Source organism: Harpia harpyja, chromosome 17 (genome assembly GCF_026419915.1).
Source record: "Harpia harpyja isolate bHarHar1 chromosome 17, bHarHar1 primary haplotype, whole genome shotgun sequence".
Classification (NCBI taxonomy): domain Eukaryota; kingdom Metazoa; phylum Chordata; class Aves; order Accipitriformes; family Accipitridae; genus Harpia; species Harpia harpyja.
In genome coordinates this window covers 28,897,350-28,912,398 of record NC_068956.1, presented here as the reverse complement: position 1 = coordinate 28,912,398, position 15,049 = coordinate 28,897,350, and the positions used below count along the sequence as shown (strand labels likewise).

At 37.9% G+C, this 15,049-nt stretch overlaps 1 protein-coding gene across 7 annotated transcripts in view; it reads left to right on the top strand.

Moving 5' to 3' along the window:
• Positions 1–15,049, top strand: part of CCDC169 (coiled-coil domain containing 169) — a 46,218-nt gene that overhangs the window by 11,045 nt on the left and 20,124 nt on the right. For 3 of the 7 annotated variants that reach the window (XR_008238919.1, XM_052812479.1, XM_052812481.1), the window contains exons 5-7: positions 3,473–3,571; positions 3,772–3,825; positions 7,646–7,722. Coding sequence is in view for 6 of the 7 variants with exons in the window: in XM_052812479.1 (XP_052668439.1) it covers positions 3,473–3,571; positions 3,772–3,825; positions 7,646–7,722 (230 nt within the window). In the remaining variant the exon portion in view is untranslated. Of the gene's footprint in view, positions 1–3,472; positions 3,572–3,771; positions 3,826–7,645; positions 7,723–8,008; positions 9,255–10,475; positions 14,446–15,049 lie in introns of those variants that run through there. The other 4 variants (XM_052812480.1, XM_052812482.1, XM_052812478.1 and 1 more) reach the window with 4 other exon arrangements.

Below are 15,049 nucleotides of genomic sequence, written 5' to 3'. Positions count from 1 at the left end.
TGAAATACATGCTCTCTGCTGAGCATAATTTCCCATATAAGCAGAAAGAAAATTATTCCTTTCTCTCTCACCATTTCTGCAAGAAAGAATCCCTAGATAGCAGCTTTAGTATGCAAATACTGAAAAGCATACTGCAAAATCGGTTCAGAAGAGCACAGTCCTGATAGCATTGCCTTAGCAACGCTCTAGTTAAGATTAGCCAAGGAACCAAGGTTTCTGTGATAAATCACCATTTTCAGGAATGTCCAGCTCCATAGCTGAGAAAATTCTGACATTAAGGGCCAAATAATTGCTTTGCAGAGCTGCCTTTCTGAGAGCACAGTGACACAGAACTGAGACCCTCACACAACCACCTCAGGGTTTTTGCCGTCAGTTTTAAACTGTAAGCAGAATGTGTGGCAGTGGCACACTGGAGAAGGCGTTAGCAACATGACAGGAGGGGAATCTTGCGTTTATGAAAACACGCAACAAAGACACTATTTCAGTAGGTGTCGATAACTGCCTATAGGGAACATCAGCACTTTATAATGGCATAGGAAACGACAATTCTCCTAGCAAGTCACTATTAAAGGAACCTTGTTGCTCGTGCTGGAGTAAGTCACCAATAGCTCTATGGGAAGAAATCTGCTATCCTATCTTTTCGTGAAACTTGGAAGCATTTTGGAGAAAGTTCTGTAGTCTGGTCTGACTGCCCTAAGATATATCCTGCCTTCTCACAGACTTCCTCTTCCTACTCCTTTCATCTGACCTCAGACAAGTATCTTGGATGCCTCCAAGAGACCTTTGTGATTTGCATTTTTTCCTTTCCTTGTCATGTTGGCATTAGTTGTTCCTCCTGGTGGCCTTGCACAAACCAGCAGACTATTTTACTCAAATCATTTTGTGGTATTCCCAGAGACAGAATACACTTTGTATTTCAAAGAAAACAATCAGGGAAAAATCTTGCAGTCAAGTGACATTTTTAGCTGGCTGTTCTGAAGAATTCCTCAGCAATTGACTGGGGCCCTGGGATATCTTCCAGGGAAAATGTGTAAGGAAGGTATCTCCAGGCTTTTTCAGGCCTATCAGGAGAGATACTAAGTGAAATGTTTCAGAGTCAGGAACAACTTGTTCTGCCAATCTGAACCACGGCAATGGAAGTCTCCGTTTTAACTTCCTACTGCCCGAGTCAGCAGATAACCTCTATGAGCAATGCTGTGGAGACCATTGACATAAGGATTTAGGGTAGCAGTGTCCCACATCTCTTACACTGAAGGAGCCTGAACTTTCCAACAAGTCTCCAGGCTGATTTCTTTACCCTGACCATTGCCAATGTCTGGTGGGAACAGGACGCTCTGCATTCATGTGGTTCAGCTCTCAGTCTGGTTTGGAATATGAAGACGATGCTAACCACGAGGGGGCACTTGGCATTTAGGCAAGTACAGGGAGCCTTTCTTCACCTGTACTGAAGCCCTTACAGCATTTAGTGTATATATATCGAGTGCATACTGTATGTAGAAATGTGCTATGCTAAATAATTTTTAGGCATCATTTGTTCAGTAATATATGACTAGTGAGTTTATTGGTATCAAGTTAAAATCAAATTCTGTTACAGGAAAACTAAAGATATAGTATTGCTTTTTGCTCTTGATGGGTTTAAAATGATATGTTAAAAGATTCAGCTAAAGCAGCTGATGAATGTCAGCTCCTAGTGTTGGAGGGAAGGGAGTTTATTTTCTAAACAAAACTTCATTTGATTTAAAATGTCAAGTAGAATGGATTGCAAAGGCTTCTTGTGTTGTTGGTTTTTTTCTACACAACTGACAGATATGTTGCTTCTGTTCTAACTCATGGAGAAAAGTTAGAGGATTAGAGCTGAAGAAAATTGCCATAAGGATCAATGGTCTGCATGAGCTGTCTCTGATGAAAGCAAGTTTGAGCCTCTTGATGATGTCATGGATTTGTCACCTTGTCCGTTGTGAAATGATTGATAGAAATTGTCACCTCTTGCCACTGGTAGCAGGGCAAGGAACAATCCAGAATGAGAGCAACTTACGTGGGTGGCCTTAAAAATTCAGCTGCAGTATCATTCTGTATAATTTCATTTTCTGGCAATTGTTAAGCCAAATGTGTAACTTCAGTCGAATGAAAAGGAAATTGTGTGAAAAAAAGAACTGGAGAATTGGTGTTCCCTTTGTGAAACTCTGGGCTTTGGTCACTGCTGGACACAAGACTTAATGTATCGTTGCTCTGAGAGTGAATCTTGCTAAGCCCTGCAAAATTCCGTTACATAAATAAAGTATTCATTTAAAATCTCAGTATGTCTTTTAGCTTACCAGCTTGCTCAGAGTGGTTTGACATGGACGACTTATTGAAAACTAAGGATCTTAAATTCAGGTTAAATCCTTTAGTCAGCTTATGACTCCTTTTCAGGAATACATTGTCCAGCTATTCAGGGCTTAGTAGAAGAACCTGTAATAAATCTAACTTAAAAAAAATTTCAATATTCAGTTAAACCACTTCTAAAAAGCTTTTTCAGAATTTATCTTACTGGTTCATCCTGGGGTTTGGTTGGCAATTTCTCCTTCTGGGGGAGTGCTGCATAGCTGGGAGGCTCCTTCTGGTTCTCTTGAGCTCTCACTGGTCCTTGCTTTGTACTGAGGCTTTTCTGTGCTCCAAGAACTCTGCTACAAGTCTTTGTTACTGTATGCTTTAAGCTCTGTTTTCTGTGAGCTTTTTCTTTTGTGTTTTACTCTATTAAGCACTAAGCTGATCATACAACCATGAGCATTGAGAATTCAATCTGTTTCAGTGAGGCTTCCTTCTGCTTGCTTCCCACAGAATTCAGGAAAGGCAAATCCAGCCCTTAGTGATTTAGCTGAGTTCATAGGCTGGCGTTTCTCCCTTCTTGATTTGTATTGTGCAGCAGCTAAAGACTTCAGATATATAAGGTCTCAGCTAGTTCTTCAATTACTGCCTTGAAAGTAGGGGTGGGAGGTAACTTACAACCAGTCCTGGCTAAAGTGGGTTTCCAGAACTTCTTTGAAGTTTTACCATTTAAAATGTTATTGTGTCTGTTTTTGAAATTACATTTTATAGTGTTTGGGGAGCCCAGAACTGAACACAGCACTCCAGGTGTGGCCTCACCAGTGCTGAGTAGAGGAGAAAGATCCCCTGCCTCGACCTGCTGTCAATACTTTGCCTAATGCAGCCAAGTATAACAACCTATCAAGGAGCAGCAGTGTGGAAAACCATATCTGTGTCATTTTAACACAGTGGAAATGTGTAGTGCATAACTGATAATTGTAGCATATAGTTAATTGCTTTTGTCTTTGCATTGTGCCAGCCGGAACCATGTAAGCAAAAAGGGTACAAGAAGCAAATAGAATGACAAATATCATAATGCTTGAAGAATAAGGAGGACTATGGTGATGATATCTTTATATGGTATGGAAATATTTGTAAAACGTTGTTTTATTTACTATAACCACAGGGTTCCTTAAAGGAGGTTCTTAAACGACTAGAAGAAGAGAAGAAAAGTCTCCAGAACCAGCTAAAAGACTATGAACTTAGACTGGAACAAGAAGCAAAGGTTTGTAATCACTGTATGCCTCTAATCTATAAAAGCCATTATGTTGTCTGACAGACAATGTGTGTGGAACACACAATAGTATAGTTCCACAAAATACGTCACTAGAAAAAAGCTCTGCTGTATATTTGTTTCTTCCTGTATGATTCAACTTTTAAAATATTTTGCTTAATGCTAGCCTATACCCCTTATTTTAACTGTAGGCTTACCACAAAGCTAATGATGAGCGGCGCATGTACCTCTCGGAGATCTTACAGGTAAGAAAAATATGCTATTCAATAACTTTTAAAAATCATTATGCTTTCTTAATACAGCAACAGCATCTGTTAATGCCATTAGGTCAACGTCTTTTATCACTTCATTCATTTACCAAATCCATTACAAAAGCTAGAAATTTTTAAAAATTTTAAGAGCTAGAAATGGAAAGATTGCTACAATTTATTTATTTTTAAATACTGGTTTTGCTTTTGTGTCAATTGGAGTTTCATTGTTCCCAAGGATAGTCAAAGTGCCCTTAACTGAGAAAGCTGAAGTAATTTTCTGATACTTGCTTGCCCATCCATTAGTCAAAAGACTGCTATGCTAGTTAATGTTTCAGTTGAAAAGAACAGAACCAAATTATTAGCAGTAGTGACACCCACCTTAAGTAGCAATTCCTCTTTTTCATATTTCTCCTTTTTTCTTTTAAACACAAACTACCCAGCCAGCTCTGAATGACAATACAGCACATATTTCAATTAAATTTAGAAGATAAGGGGTAAGATACCTTGGTTGGTTGAAATCGGAGGTTAAATCTTATTTCTGCAAATTATGTAATACATAAAAGTTGATACTATAAACTGGAGGAACCTGTAAAGGAACCTGTAAAGATTTCTAGTACTTCTTATTCTGAAAGAGCTCTTAATTCCTGAATAACATAAAAGTAATAGCTTAGTGTGATACTCCAGAATGACTGTCACTGAATCCCTGTCATAGCTAACTGGGGTGAAAGGCTGTAATTAGCAGTGTTTCCATGTGTTTGCACAGTGGGCAACTGATTCTCTTACGTGGTTCATTGCTGCTTTGGGAAATCTGAAAGAATTGCTTAAACTAACTTTCCAGCGTGAAACCAAGAAAAAGCCCAGGAAATGCCCATGATAACTGTTAGTACCTTTGCATTAACAGTGAAACTGGGAACTGCTGGAGGAAGAAGGTAGGATATAAAAGATGATTTTATTACTGAACATGCTAGCAAGAGGAGTGCCTATGTTCAGCTGCCTAGAAAAGCACTTAAACATGCATAAAACATTATTTGAAGTGAGGTGTATGTACCTGCGTGTTGCTTAAATGGGGCATTAGGGACTAGGATTTTGCCACTGACACTTAAGGTAGGTAGTGCATTGTATTTTCATTAATCAGTTATTTGCCCCCATGATTTGAGAACCATATGAGAGCAAAATAATCATCTCCAGATTAATCTCTCTGTCTTTAATTCTCTGAATGTTAAACAGCCAATCTAAAGTAGTTGCAGAGGGATCCTCTGTAATCTATGGAGAGAGAAGCATGTTTAAGGTACAAACCATCACACCCATTTTAGATCAAGATGAAATGAATTTCAGAGGGATTTATGTGTCCCTCTTCCTGAGCTATAAGCGGAGCCTAGGTGAGTAGTTTAGACATCTACCTTTTACATTGCTAATCTGAACATGGCAGTCAACCTAATCATGGTTGACCATTGGTTGCAAAAGAATCAGTGGCTTATCTGGGCCCTTCAGGTCCTGTTCTGCTATGACTTTGATTTGATTGTTGCTTTTATATTATCTTAAAATCTGCGTATGTATGCCCTCCCTTTTAACAGCTCATTTTAACAATAGAGGCAGAAGTAAACTTATATTCGGTCCAGACTCTTTCAGCTGTATTAAAATTTCAGTGTTCTAGAGCCTGCACAGTAATGTTGGCAGCAGAGTTAGAAGGATTTACCCATAGGCTAATATTTTCCATACATTCCAAAGTAAACATACTACAGGATGTTGTTATCCTGTGACAACAATGTATTCCAGTGACACTCTCTTAGTTACAGAGGGTGGATATAATGTCTTTTTAGGCCTTTTTTTCCTCATTATGTTTGTGCTTTTCTATAGCTCACAGTAAAAAAAAATAATCATAGAATGGAAGTTTTTACTTGGAGGTGTTAAAAAAATCCCAGATATTTTGGGTTTTTTTCTACTTTGTTTTGGATCCCTCCTGAAGCCTGCAGCAGAAGAGAGAGATGCTTCTGAGCAACCATTTCTTTTATTTACCTTTTTTTTTTATTGAGTGCTTTTCTGCTTTTTTACAAAATATATGTATCTTCCGAGTGCTTTTTTTGTTTGTCTTGTCTGGATCTGTGAGGGTATAGTCAATTTTAAATGATAGTTTAAATTAAAGATTTCACAAACTTGAGAACCCATGCTAGAGGCACCGATGGTTTATGGTGTATTCCTGTTTGCTTTTTTTGTTTTGCTTTCAATCTGAAAAAATGTTGGGTTTGGATTTGGACTCCACAAATCTCAAAGCACTTTCTGGTGGTATTCAGAAATTGGTTTGAGAAGCAGGCAAAGAAGAATGATAGATATTTAAAAGGGCCATTCTTTCAGGCCAGATTTTTACTGCAAACTTTTACTAACATAGTAGAGTCTGACTTGTGATTGGGATTTCTTTGCAGAAAAAGACCACAATTATAGAAAGGCACAACTGGAAAGCTGCCTGTGCAACAGCAGCTCATTTTAGTTGGGATAGGCCTGGAGTAAACTACCAGCAAAAACAGTGCTGTAGATAATAATCGTATATACTGGCACTCTATATTCATATAAATTAAAAAACCAGTGAAGGCAATCGTAGCCCAGATCTTGCCTTGTGTCACAGAGTCACATCTGCTCAGAAAAATGATAATTTATACTAGCCGTCATCTTTAGTACTAGAGTTCCTTGAGTGCAAAAAATTTCTCGCCTTCAAGAAAGTAAATCTGTGCAGATCCTATTCCATTTTTACGCTTGCACTCTGAAAAGACTCTGCTTTAGTTATAGCTAAACTGGGTCAGCAATACTTGCCTAGTGCATTGTATACATGGAAACACAGTAGAAACCATTGTCTTATAAGCAGTGAGACATGCTGCTTTTCAGTGCCAGAATTTTTTCTCACAAGTGCAAGATGTTTTCACACATGCTATAAAATGTAAAGTTGTAATGTAATGTAATGTAATGATCCAAACTTTGAGCCTTGTTTAGGTAGCCCCAAAATCTAGCTCTAGGCTTTCAAAAAGTCTTCCTTGGTCTGGTTAGCCGATACTTCATCTATCATGATTATCATATATTTATTGCATGTTCCTGATGGATCCCTTTAAAGGGGCTGAGAAAATTCCATGCACTTACACTAGACACCCAAGTGTGCACAGCAGCCAGACAAGCCCTAAACCTTCTGCGTTTTCTGGTTTTCTGTCCATGGTAGAGCTGTACCTCTGAGAGGTAAGGGCAGCTGGGTGAGCCAGCAAGTGCTAGGTGAGAAGGGAACCCTGTGAACTAAGGAACAGGAGAACAAACTGATTTAATCCTGCTCAGATGCTTTTGAATGCAATACCAAGAGTAACAACTGGGTTTTTTTCAGTATGTCCAGTAATGTAGACTTCCAGAGTGTGTAGAGATTTCCATGCTGTGGTATTTTTTTTGAAGTGGTTCCTGTTCTCAATTAATGGTTTAATCATTCAAAAGTAGAACTAAGTGACTATAATTTGTTTTGTTTCTCATTCAGGGAAGTATGTTAGAAATAGAATGCTTCTTCATTGACAATGTGGAATTATAGGTCGTATGACCAAAAATATGCTGATTGAAATTACATATTCTCTGATCGTCCAGCTTAACAAATAATGGTATTTTTGCACAGCAAGGGATTTTGGCATGTGTTCAATTCCCCAAATCAACAAGGCATCAGTGTAATATGTGCTTAAAGTACTGTATGGCAGTAAGACTGTAGTGGGTCAAAATTAGTTTGGAAATATTTTATTTTCTTAACTGTGATTGTGGTTAGGATTTAACTTGTTTTGTAAAAATTTGGCTGTTGCAGACCTCAGCGACGCTTCAGATTGTTCAAAGGCAAAAAACAGATGCTCTGACTGGCAAGGGAGAAAACCAGATACTGAGGTAAATTTCCTTTATATTCCCTCTTTTTTCTGGTTTATTATTTTTTGTTGAATATTGCAACTTTCCGTTCATGGTAAATATCACTGAGCATAATCCTACTGACAAAGTATTACTCTTAACATCATTTTTAATACTGCTTTTTAATCAGTTTTATTTAATACTAAGTATGTTGCAATATCGAAAATACATATATTTAAGTGGCCTTTTTGAAATCTTACAATACCTCTGATATTCTTCCCTTTCAACCTGTGTTTAAAATGGATCATTTTTTTCTATATTACTGCAGAGTTGGGAGCAACAAGTATACCATTTAGTCCATGAAGAGTAATTCAATTAAATAAATGCCTGCCTTGGTCCTTTTTAGCCAATAGAGATTGTAAAGCTTTTTGTGGATGATAATGTGAGTGATTTTAGATGACAACATATAAAGGCTTCATTGTTTAACAAATTTCTGTTTAGTTGTATGGGTTAGAAATTTAAATTTTAAAAGAGCCCACCTGCTCTGAGCTATATAGAAATAAAATGAATTTCTGATTGTAGTGCTTGTGAGAAAGCTTGAAATTGGAGGAGAGTTATTTTTTTAACTGAACCGAAAATGTTAAGAATATAAAGTACGAAGGATATAGGGCATCACATCAGAAGTGTGTTGGACCCAGTATCCTGCCTCCAGTGGCCATAAGTAGATGCCTACAAAAGCGTAGGCAGGCAGATACAATATTTGCTTTTGGAACTCTCCCAAATACTTTATATTTGGAGACTTCCTGAGCTAGTGTGGTTTCTATGTATTTAGTATCTCACAGTAAATACTCTTCCATGAACCCACTTACTTCTGTTATTAAAATGAGCATACACAGTATATACTGGGAACATCTGAAAATGTAATGAGTAAATTATAAGCATGAAATTGTGTAGACATATTTGCTTGCCAGCTTTATGCTTTCATTCTGTGTAAGCACAGAATCACAGGATTTCATAAACTGGAACAGTAGATCTTCATGCTCCAGGAGAGGATATTAGTAGAATATGAATTAATGTAGTACAATATGAATCAATGTCTATAACTGAAGTTTCTGAGTACAGAAAAAGCACTGTATGGGTCTGAGGTACCCCATATATAGCCAGCGTGTTGCTTCTGGCCCCAATGATGTTTAACGTAGCTCATGCGAAGGTCAGGAAGCTAGAACTAGGAGAATTCACTGTCTCTGCTGGGAGATTAAATATCGTCAGCCAGATATTGAGAGTTGCTGAGGGTTAGCACTGATCTGTGATAATGTTGGGGTTTTTTTGTAATTTATTTTAGTGGATCATTACTTACCCTGAAATTATATGACAGTGTGTTTCTGTAATTTTCTTTATATCAAACAAAAGAAAATTAAGTGTAAAAGATAATAAAGTGTCCTGTAATTGCTCATCTCAGAAGATGCATATTGTAACAAAATATCCCCTTTTTCCCTCAGAGAATTTTTTTTAAACTTTTCAAAGTATTTTATGCACATGAAGGGAATAGTTCATCTTTTAAATTGTCCTTAATAGCAAAGCATTGGCTTTTATAACCAGTGATTTAGAACTTTCAAGTCAAACTTTGGTCTTGGCAACATGGAGATAAGAATGGGGATTGGCATAGTTCGTATTTTGAGGAGATGCTAGAATGTAAGTAGGCACCCCTTGATCATCACAAGGTTAACACATAACAAGGTTATCAACACAAGGTTGTCATATTATTCCTTTTTAATTATGTTTTGATTTACAGCCTGAAGGTTGTTCGTTCAAGCTGACATTAATGAGAAATACTTTCATTCAAATAAGAGAAGACTTGCATGATTGAAAATATATGTGTTCTTGAAAATAATTTGAAAATTTTCTGTCCTGAGTTCTTATCTCACTTCTGTTGGCCTTTCAGAAAACGCCTGCCTTGACTGGATTTCAAACCATACTAAGAAACTATGCTTAATGTTTGTTTTAACAATAGGTACAGGTATAGAAAATGCCACCTGTGTATTAAAGCAACACTGAAACATTTTTGAGTAGTAATTGTGAACACTAATTGTTGTTGCATTCAGTTTCCTGGCCATCCAAACATAGAAGTCAAGTTCAGTAGGGGTCCTTTTTATGCCATTTCATAGGACAAGAAGATAGGCTAGCTGACTTTTGGGAAAAACATGGATGTCTTGATGACTCATATCTCTGATGCGATCTGAGCAGCCAGTTTAAAGTCATTTTGAGCCCTTACTGTCATACTGAGGCATATAGCAGGGCTTATTAACTCCGTTTCAACACTGCACTAGCTGCAGCTACGTGGCTTCTCAGTCCATAAGTCCGGCTGGTTTTGAGTGGAAAGAGGTTTTTCTGCCTGCAGAATTCTACACAGACATACGCTGTTTGCTTGGTCCAGCTCTACAGTGATCTGCAGATTAATCAATTGATTTTGAGTAATCAATTGATTTGAATTTGAATAATCAATTGATAATTGAGCACTTGGGTTCTGACCTTCGAAGCTCTTGAGTAGAAGTAGCTCCGTATCTCTATGGGGGCAGCTCTCCCTTCAAGACCATGACTGCTTGTAAGAGCTCGAACAAAGGATGTGTCAATCTCAAGAAGACTGGCGAGCCCTAGGGACAACTTTGTTGGCTGTTTGTCCAGAAATTTGGAACTTGCACAGATCATGTCATCGCAGCTTCTACTGCATAACAAAATATTTCTCTGGCTATCATCATGAATATCATGATGTGATGTTGTGATATATTTTCCTTCAGAGTGCCTTTACTTGAGAAAGACATTGAAACCCTGTCTGTTGTTGTTAGAGTATGTAAAGTGATGTCTGTCCACTGTAGTAATGAACAGGGAGAAAAAGGTACGTTGCGTAAGAGTCGAGATGCATGTTGCTTGATCATGAGAATGACCCTTCCAGTTTGTGGAATCACCATTCCCCTCCTGGAGATTAGTTTACATTCCCACTGATTTCTCTTAGAAGATCAAGATGAAAATGGCTCTGGTAGGTTTCAGGCAGATGATGTATGTGTCCTTGATGCATACCACTTCAGAAGTCTGCTGGCAGCATTTCCCACATATGATCATGGGCTGAAGAGCATGGGTCTCTGGAGTGGAATACCTGCAGAGAACTGTAACTACATCTACATGAAGTGTTTTTCCATTACCTCATGGGAATTATGTCATTGATGAAAATGTCTCCTTAGCCAGTTATCATTCTCTTTGTGCAAATGTTTAGTATTCTGTTCATGTTCTTTGAATGCCATCATTTAGGTAACAGGAAGTAGTCAGGAATCATGAGATGAGGATTGAGTTTCTGTGCAGAATAATTAGATGCTCTGCTAGCCTGCAAATCCAGAAATATACTTGTGTTTTCCTCTCTCAGGTTTATTAATTCACAATAGTAATCAGTTATGCAAATACAAAAAGCATGCAAATTTCTAGCAGTTAAAGCTTACAGGCAATGTGACACTTGGTGACTAACTTCACCCATTTTATTTCAGAGGGAGGTACAGTGTTCCAGGAAACCCGAAGATGGTTAATCCTCAAAAAGGATCGATTAAAAAGACTGTAGGAGTGAAGCAGCTTCCAAGGCTAAAGGACTGATTAAATGTTAATGCCAAGAACTTCCAATCACTTTTCAAAAATTTTAATTTAACTGAAAGTTTCAAAATTGAAAATGAATGTATTTGTGCCTTATTATAATACCAAACCAAGAGTGGCATGTCTTCTTGGCAGTCTTAATGTAAGTGTTCCTCTGCCTAATGGAATTGTTCTAGTTGCCATCTTTGTTCTGGTGATCTCTGACCCTTTCTATTCTGGTTCTCATCAGTGATTCTGGGTGTCAGGGAGTTGGAAGCCTTGGAGAACATTTTATGTCTTTATACACTAGGTAGATCCTTGAACTCTTTGACTGCACAGCAACGATTGAAAACAAACAAGCCTTTAACATTTTTGATCTCTCAACCAAGAAGAAAAAAGCAGACTGATGTAACCTGAAGTATTATCTCAGCACCCGAAACAGTAAATCTCAGATAAAATTCCATTCAGGGGCATCCCCATTCAGTACAGGCAGCAAAGAGACTCTGAAGTAGTCTGATGTTGGTACAGCTGAACACGCCTTTCATTTGGCTTTTAAAAAGACCGACAGCATAGTTTACTAGCCAGTCTGATTTCTTACATGATACCATACAGTAGAGTCCCTTTACAGTTGTTTTATATTCCATGAGCTTTCTTACTCTAGCAGAGAAGACAAAACACCTCCAAATCTAACTTTTTTAAAAGTTGGCTTGCCACAGACCCTGTGTTGACCACCACTTTATGTCTGCATGGGTTAGAAGCACAGCACCATTTCCAGCTACTTTAGGCACTAGTAATGGGTAGAACCAAAAGAAAAATCGAGGACTTTTTATTAAGGATTCTTCAGAGCCCATCTTGCGGAGGGGTTCTTTCTTTTAAACACTATATACTCTATATGTTTCCTGATATTGGTATGTTGCTATTTGAGATTTGAACTCTCAGGTGAACCTTTGTATCCACAATCTGGGTTCCATAAAAATTTCTATGTATTCCTCAGTGGCCCTGATCCATGTATTTTTAGGGTCCAAAATAGTCTTTAAAGTCATCTCTTCAATGAAAGTAGAACTACTTCGTATTTTCATTCTTAAGCGTGCAATTATTGTTGCAGTTTCATTACCGACATTCTAGTCATTAAAATTCAGCAGAATTTTTTTAAGTGGCAACAGGAAAAATGTTTTGGTAATGAAGCTTCAAGCCTCTGGGTTACCTTTTAAAAGCTCTTGCAGAGCAAATGTGATTGATTGACTGCCCTTTATTATTTTTAAGAGCATCCCTAGCTCTTTGCAGTATCTAATAAAGCTTTTTGCCTCTTCAAGAGCAGTACTAATAGTTCCTTATTACTGGCAGCATTAAAGTGAGGCTGTAATTAAACTCATACAAAAAGATCAGTGATGTCATTCTAAAATGCAGAGAAAGAAGACTTGCAGCATTGTACAGCATATTCAGTATGGAAACCCCATTTTTTCTTTTACATAGTACAAGATTTATTACAGATATTTCTAATGTTACCATGACGCACCTGGTATCATTCTTTCATAAGCAGGGTGGTCTGCCTGGCCAGTATTTTCCTCACAGTCACAGCTGAAAGCATAGCACAGCTGATTAGGTTAGCACTCTTCTGTTCCTGTTTTTCGCATGGAAAATTTCCAAATTTTGATTATGCTGGCATTTGTCATTGTGGAGAAGGAGAGGGGAAAAAATCACCATGATGGTCCTATTGGCATAAAAGAGAAGGGACATCTGCAGTAGTGAAGAATATCCAGTTCTTGGACTCATGCAGCAGACATTTACTACTGCTGTCTCTGAATCGAATGTTAGTCAATACACTCAAGTCTGGTCCCCGTAGCACCTCAAAATAACTGGAAATGTTGCCCAAATGTGGCAGAACAGCATTTATTCACAGCAGGAGACTTGGACACTTTCCTCATGGGTAGTCCTCACTGAGGACTTAAAAGGGAATTTTTTATTTTTGAAGCCTAAGAAGATACATTTATTGGTACAGTTTGGTACAGTAGTGACCTGAGGAGAGGAACAGACTATGTCCTTCCTAGTCCCTGTTTCAGCTTGCCAGGAACAAGCTCAGGATTTGAAACTCAGTAGTATGATAATTAAGCTCTAAAACATGTGTTTGACCATTCTAATTGTGTGTCCAGCTGTAATGTTTTCTGTGCAAAATGGTTATAGTTCTGTACTCTTACTCTTTAAATGACTTGGCATTTCATTTTCCTCCCACCTTTCTGAAAATAAGGGCACCCCGATGATTAGGTTCGATGACTCAAGTTTCTTTGCAACAGCAAAAGGATAGGTTTTGGTTTCAGAAGTGTTGCATTATTTCTTTGGACCTGAATAAAACTTTTACACTGCTAGCTTTCCCAAACCATGTTGGAATTTTTGGTTTGGTGGTTTTGGATGGACGAGTGTTCTGAAGTTCCTGGCTTCATCTTGCACGGACTTTTCTCACTACTGTTAAAGCTGTGCTGTGAAATGGGGTTTGTCTACATTTGCAGCAATGAAGAGTTACACGTCTTTACACAATATCTTCTATGTGGCTATTCCAGTGCATTTAGGAGTAATTAATCCTTCAAAGCACAGTAGGTACTGTTGTTCTCATTTTAGGCATAGAAGACTGAATCACAGAGCTAGGTTTATTTAAATTAGAGATGGGAGTGTAGTGATGTCTGGTTTTTCCCTGATTTCATGACAGGGTGATCTTTTGTAATGTTGCTATCCGTTAGAAGGTAAATTCTGTCTCCTCTAAAGTCTCTGTGCATCATGTTCTAAACAGTGGACAAATCTGAAGACAAAAATGGGAAATGGAGTTGCTGACGGTGGTCAGTGAGCAAATGGAGCTAAACGTCAGAGGAAGATAGGATTAGAGGTGAAGGTTTGAATCTGGCCAAACTTCTTCCTGCAGCATGGAATGTAATTGGGATTCCAGATGTACTGGTTGTAGTGTAAGTGCCTTTAATTGATGGGCTGAGAAATTTTATATCCTAACTCTTGGGACTTGAGAGTATGCTTCCCTTACGTGGTTACTCATGTAACTCCACTGATTTCAGATGAGTCATGATTTTGAGGTAACTATGGCATTTTAAGTATTTACCCATATTGTTGCTGGCAAATATGAATTAAAAACCTCAAATGCTGGTAAGCAAACATTTATTTTCCGAAATACATTTTTTTTAAGTCTCATGATTTAAGAGGCTATCGAGTTGTGATTTTTCTTTTTAATAAATCAATATAGCACCACCATATTCCTCTATGACAGAATAAAATTGTTTACTGGATAGGCATTGAGTGTGTGGTTGATGATTATGCAGCGTAACCAGAGACTCCAGAGAACTTGGGCGATGAGCTTCCTATATTCAGGATATTATTAACAATAAGTGAGATATTTCATTGCTTAAATACTTTGTTTAATGGGTTCTCCATATAAATAACTGACTAGGTTGTACAGTTCACAGCTTCCCTGATTCCTATGATATTCTATCTCCACTGGTAAAGACAAGATGCGTAATTTAGTATTAATACATTTCCAGTAGTGGAAAATGCTGCGCAGGCATTTTTAGAAATGTGATGCAGACACAGTAGCAAGCAAATAAATAAATAAATAGATAGATAGATAAACAAATGAACCTCTATGTTATTAAGCTTCTGCTGTTGCTGCCAGACTGGTGTCAAACATAAACAGTAATTTGAACTAACTCTGGTTGGAAGCAGAAGTAAAGTGCGTGGATGAAAATCACAGCTAATGGCTGTG